Here is a 6,228-nt window from a genome sequence, read left to right on the forward strand (position 1 = left end):
AAACCAATGGCACTAATGCCGATCATATGGATGTTGACGGGCAAACAAATGATGGCAACATATAAAGTTTGGTACTTATCCTATTTTATTTTCAACTTTGTTCAAAATATAGTCGGTCCGATTCATGTGACAGAATGTAATAGAATTAATGTGCTATATATAAAAGCCAAAATGATTCATCTGTATCTTTCTCATCTGATTCTGATATTGTAGTTTGTGCCTTTTGCCAATCGACTTAGTTGTCAGGGTTTCATTATGTAAAAAAAAAAGAAGCTAAAAGCCTGAAAGAACTCTTGTATTCCCCTTTTTGCTAATTGATTCAGGAATCATTGACAGTTTCGATAGAGAGTGAAAACATTTACATTTTGTGACTAACAATTAACAAATGTATGATGAGTTGGATTTATGGTGCTGTAAAAGCCTTTCACTATGTGTTTAAAGTTACAGGAATACATGCCTTTTTTATTCCCTGAAGAGTGTTTATCAGTCTTATTATATATGCCAAATACTCTTTTGACTTTTGTCTTCGTTGAGAAAAAACTGGCCGCCATGATCGAGCTGAATCACCCCGATAAGAGGAGAGAAATGGAAGACGAGGGATCTGATGATATCTGTAACTCGAGATATCTCAAGCCGGTCAGAGTCGGAGGAACTCGAAGGCAGCAGCCCACCCGGCCTGAGTCGGGTGCACCGAGTCCCAGTAGAAGTGTTCCTCCGGGCGGCGACACACCCTGTACAACCTGTTCCCCTCGGCGTCGATCTCTCCACACTCCGTCGTGTTGGATCTACTCTCACAACATGGCACCAACGGGTGCTTGATCTCCTTTGCTCCCTTCGCTGCAACGTGGAAGAAGAATAGATCAGAAGAAGAAAGCCACTGAATTCGTGCGAGATTGCGGAGCTGCAGACCTCGATGGAGCACGTTCAAGAAGGCTGTGTTGACGTCGAGAGAGAGGAAGGTGGTGTCACTGCCTCCACCCAACTCCTGCATCAGCTCGTCGACCCTGCGGTTGTGCTCTGCGACCGCGGATGACACGTTCGAGTAGCAGGCCGTGTACTTGGTCGGCCTGGTGTAGTACGGAACGCATCCGATCGGGTGCAGGTTGGTGACGATGACCTTCGGCACCCCGATGTGACTGAGGCGTTTCAGATCTACCTTGAGCTGCGCGAACAAACGGTGCATGAATCCATGGAGGTGCTGCAAGCAGAGGGAAGAACTCCATCAGCCCGCGAACTGCGGCTTCGTTCATGTTAATCGACACTCACGTGCAAGTAGTCCGGATCGAGCTCGGAAAGGAATTGGTAATCGTTCCCGGAGACAGCAATCAGCGCAGCGGAAGACTTGAGGTCGTGTCTTGAGAAGACGCCATCGTCGATCTGAGCCTGGAACTTGTCTATCTGAGCTGTTAGGTTGCTCTGGAAGTTGCCGGTGTCGAAGATCCCGGAACCGGCGACGGCGAAGTTCATGCCGTATGGCAGCAGCTTCTGGCCGAACTTTCTGATCCTGTAAGGAATGGGAGATCTGATCCGCAAAAACGAGGCTGCCACACCATGTAGACACAGCTTTTACTGCAGTTCTTAGATATGCTTGCGGTCTAACCGAGTCAAGGAATCATGTCATAAAGCGAGAGAGAGACAGACCAACGTAGTCGGTGAGGACTCTGCCATCGGAGAAGCGGCCAGTGGGCTTCCTAGGGAAGGTCATGCCGTAAGGATCGAACCATGAACGCGCGAGCCTCCCCAGCAACCTCCCCAGGTTGCCGGTGTCGACGTAGGAGTCGCCGAAGACGAACAGCTTATTGACATAGTGATGCTCTGGTCTCTGCTTGCCGTGAGCAGAACCAGCAATCCGAGTCCCTGAAACATGAATCAGTCAAGACATGGAAAAAGGGCTCGGTGAAGGAGATGACGGTCTTACCCATCACGAGGAACACTAAAGAGAAGGCATAGAGAAGGGCAAGGAATCGGTTGGCCTTCGCCATGGTAGAAGACACAGAGACACAGAGACAGAGAAATGGAGCTGCTGAGATTCATGTATCGAGACCGTCGAGGAGAATTTATAGGGATACGACTGGATTTGGAATCTTGTTTGCTTCCAAGGAAATAAAGATCGAAGACATGAGAGTTAATATTATTATATCGGCGTAGTATATATCGATCGACAATGGAATGTTGATTGGGGGCATCAGTAAATTAATGGTATCTCGGTATTAACTGAGTTCATATTGTCATCGTCATACAAAGCAGTTGATATGCTTTCCTTCGGCCTCAGAGTTCGTTGTCGAGCCCGTCCATGTCGACTTCCCGGAACACGGCAAGCTGAGGGAGACCTCCTTGCCGAGGGAGACCTCCTTGCTGAGTTCGTCCATGTCGACTTCCGGGGACACGTCAGCTGTGGGCGACGAAGCCTAACTCTATCATTAAGTTTATTCTAAAGTAGATTCTGATTGTTCGAGGTGGAATTGACTAAATGTATATATATATATATATATATATATATATATTTTTATTACTTATCAAGTAGTTTGATCTTGCAATAATATGACATCAAAAAAAAAAAAATATATATATATATATACATTTAGTCAAATATTTGTATTATTTTCAATAATATTAGTAACAATGATTGAAACTTAGGGCATGCATGCATGCATATGATGACATGACAAACAAGCAGTGAAGTGATTCCACTCGAAGAACGCTCCACAAAGGAAACCCTCGAATCGATTGTAACCGTGAAAACAACCACCAACCTACCAAATGTGCCCTACATGGAGTGGTGTCCGTCATTGAGTGATCGATCACACGCCGATCAAACCGGTGGACCGATTAATTGAACTTTGGTTGTCAGTAGCGATCACAAAGCATGCTTTGATGGCCTCACTCAACCAATCACTTAATGTTGACTTGATTTGGACGTACAACCTTTTTTTTCTTTTCTATATTTTATTTTCAAAAAGATTTTGTATAAAATGATGATGATTTCTATCGAAAAGTTTATCTTTTTTTATTTTTTAAAAAATATTACTTCTTATTTCTATATATATTTTGTTTTTTTGTTTTTGTCAATAAAATCGACGACGATGTTAACGTAAATAAACTTAAATGTTTCACTTTCATTATCATGGATAATATATAATTAATCCTAAACTTTATCTAAAGACTCACATGAAAATAATATTTTATTTTACTTTTTAATCTTTAAATTTTTATAAAATAAAAATATTATTATATATATACAACAAAATCCGAAAAATACTTATTAACTCAATATTATTTATTATCTATAAAACGGAACAAAATTGTGCAACTTCTTTATCAGCCGACTCCGATGGGAATACGTCGCATTTCCCTCGACCATCGGCAACCGTGAGTGAGGTGGTATTTTGGGATCTCTCTCTCTTCTCCATGGTTATTGCGTTGCATCGTCACCGAGGGAGGGATCTCCCCCTTCCGTCGTAATAATGCCAAGTCGGAAGATGCGGCAAAGATGTCGGAATCGAGAGGACAAGTGAGAGAGATGACATTAAGGCTTTCCGGTATGCTTCATCACCAACGCACCCATCCGTGGAAACAGATGCACTTACTTGCTTGTTAGAGACATTGGCTGTGATTTTGAAGTACATCAGATGCCGCTGCCGCATTCAATCAAAAGTGGCATCATCGAGATCTGTGGAGGTGCCATTAGATTGCAGGTTTGCGTCTTCAAAGAAGGTTCTGTAACTTTACACCGACTCCTCCCATGGTTGATGCCATCGGAAGCACACGTTGAGTGGGCTGCGCACCTCATCCCCATTACTTTGGGACATACGCAGAATATGCAATCAGAATATGAAGGTATAAGAATCTCCGAGAGTTTGGTGATGATGTATGCATACGTTTCTTTCATATGGAGCTTCTTAGACATCTCGTGAAGAAGAAGAATTAAAATGGTGCTGATGACATGCATCTTATTTGACCTTTTCAGATCGTAGGCTGCTGCTGGCTCACTATTTTGCATACAACTGCATCATCCTTTGGGAGTTCCAATGAGCTGCTACAGAAAAATATGCATTTACCAATAGCATCTTATCCATGATCTTGGAAGAGCCAAGTATTGAAATAAAAAGACAACATTTATGTGGAAATGTGCCCATGGATAAAAAAGAAGAAAAAAAATCTCATTTCGATAGTTACATGCTTCGCTATCGAACATTACGGTTGGTTATCTTTTTCCCCTGTTATGAAACATATATACAGAGGTTAAATGGTCTTCGACTATAACTCCAGATTTCTCCGCTGATGGTGCTGCGAGTTGAGAAATCACAGCAGGCACTAATTCTCTACGGGGGAGGTTCGATGATTAGGCTTCTTCAGTAACATTTTATTCCGTTTGATCGCTTGACGAAGCACCCTCATCCGTATCTAGCTCCTGGTCAACCCCTTTGACCTATCGATCAAAAGAGAACAAAAATAAACCAGACAAACTTTTTATATATAAGAAATTATTAATAATACAAAGTGATGTGTCACTGTTATTTGGGAACGTCTGTCTCCGTCAAGATTCTTAACTGCCTCGTCCTATGAGATGGAAAGTTGTAGAAGAGCTAAAACATTTTAGCATACTTGAATTCTGAAGGACATGCGGTGGCACTCGAAGCAAATGGATGTCATGATATTACCTCCGGCACATAATGCATAAGCATATTCTCGATGCCAGACTTCAATGTCACAGATGAACTTGGGCAGCCGCTACAGGCACCTTGCATTCTTAGCGTGACTATCCCAGAATCCCTGAAGAAGAGCAAACATTAAGTAAAATCAAGCTACCGCTGAATCGACATGGGAGTATAGCTTATTTTTTGGTCTGATGAGAGCAAAGAAGAGAAATACGGATCAAATCCATGATACTCGATATCCCCACCATCGTCCTGCACTGCAGGTCGAATTCGTGTTTCTAGTAATTCTTTGATCATTGCAACAATTTCTGAATCATCCTACAAAAGTAATGCTTGGCCTCAGAATAGCACAAAATTCAGCATGCCGATAGTATATTAGGTCCTAAATGTAAAAAAAACAAGTTATACCAACAATATAAAAGTACAGTAAAAAGTCAATATTAAACTGTAATTCCAGGCAACACATCTAGTTTGCACTGAGCTGAATAATTTTTCTCCTCATGGAGAAAACTACCATGCTAGAAGAGAGCCGACCATTAAACATCCTGCACCTACAAACTTTTAGTTATGTTACACCATTCAATTCGTTTACTTGTTCAAGATCTTTGTTTTCCAATTACAACTGATCCAATGCAAACTAGAATAGTTTTCAGAATATTGGTTTTCTTATTATTTTTATTAAGATATTTTAATGAGTATCGTATTATTGTATAATTGAAAAGTCTTATATTTTTAAGTATATACGAGAATTGTATTGATCATTACTTAACTAAGAAAATTCTATTGGAATACTATGCCTAGGAGACGTTTATATGGTATTTATTGCATGATAAAATAATTTTATAATTCTAGTACTTCAAACTAGCCAATAAATCTTGGCAATAATTGATAGGCTTGGATGAGAAAGAAAGCTAACATGGTAATCTTATCAATCACATAATTTATATACCTAATTATATATTAAGATTTTAGAAACTTAATTAGATTTTAGAAACTTAATCCTGACTTAATTATATTCCACAAGATAATTTAAGTTATCATCCATTATTACAGAGAGAGGTTTGGAATCGAATAGAGATGTTATGTTAGCAGAGATGGAGGAAAATGACAACAATGACAAGAAGATAACACCAAACACAAACACCTGAAAATTAAGAGAAACACCATTGTTGAGCAATAATTTAGAGTCCTATGTTTATTTTTCGCAACGTCCAAAATCCCCCAAGAAGAAGACGAGGACAAGAAAGCCCACCCCATTAGTTTGCGGTGGGCATTACGTCGAAGACGATGGCAAGGAAAAAGAACCCACACATCTCATGCATGTTATAATCAGTGGTGGCAACTCCCAATTAATCCTCTCATAATATTCCAAAGAAAAGAAAAAAGGAACTCATCTAATCCTCGACGATGCAAGAGCAATTTAATTTTTTTATTAAATAAATTTGATTAATTTAAGATATTTGTATCATGTAATAAATTATCAATAATATTTATTCAGCGATGAGAAAATAAAAGTAAACGGCAAAAATGGAAAAAAAAATCAAATCAAGAATATTGTGATTATATATTC

The 6,228-nt window shown here is 40.0% G+C and overlaps 1 protein-coding gene and 1 long non-coding RNA gene across 4 annotated transcripts; both read right to left on the reverse strand.

The window, feature by feature from the left end:
- Positions 1-274: 274 nt before the first annotated feature.
- On the reverse strand, positions 275-2,108 carry LOC135632911 (GDSL esterase/lipase At5g03610-like). Of its 2 annotated transcripts, none has more exons than XM_065141775.1 (5): positions 1,919-2,108; positions 1,642-1,857; positions 1,267-1,541; positions 910-1,162; positions 275-837 (listed from the first exon to the last, which is right to left on the reverse strand). In XM_065141775.1, exons 1-5 carry the CDS (start codon positions 1,980-1,982, stop codon positions 638-640), a joined length of 1,008 nt encoding a protein of 335 aa, XP_064997847.1. In that variant the 5' UTR covers positions 1,983-2,108; the 3' UTR covers positions 275-637. The 2 variants fall into 2 exon arrangements, with proteins under 2 accessions (XP_064997847.1, XP_064997845.1); XM_065141773.1 differs by having other exon boundaries at positions 910-1,198; positions 1,919-2,106.
- Positions 2,109-4,015: 1,907 nt separating this feature from the next.
- LOC135632973 (uncharacterized) lies at positions 4,016-5,275 on the reverse strand. Of its 2 annotated transcripts, none has more exons than XR_010494864.1 (2): positions 4,662-5,275; positions 4,016-4,429 (listed from the first exon to the last, which is right to left on the reverse strand). It is a non-coding gene; the product is annotated as an uncharacterized LOC135632973 (long non-coding RNA). The 2 variants fall into 2 exon arrangements; XR_010494865.1 differs by having other exon boundaries at positions 4,606-5,275.
- Positions 5,276-6,228: the final 953 nt, after the last annotated feature.

The sequence above is a fragment of the Musa acuminata genome, chromosome BXJ3-3 (assembly GCF_036884655.1).
Source record: "Musa acuminata AAA Group cultivar baxijiao chromosome BXJ3-3, Cavendish_Baxijiao_AAA, whole genome shotgun sequence".
Lineage (NCBI taxonomy): Eukaryota > Viridiplantae > Streptophyta > Magnoliopsida > Zingiberales > Musaceae > Musa > Musa acuminata.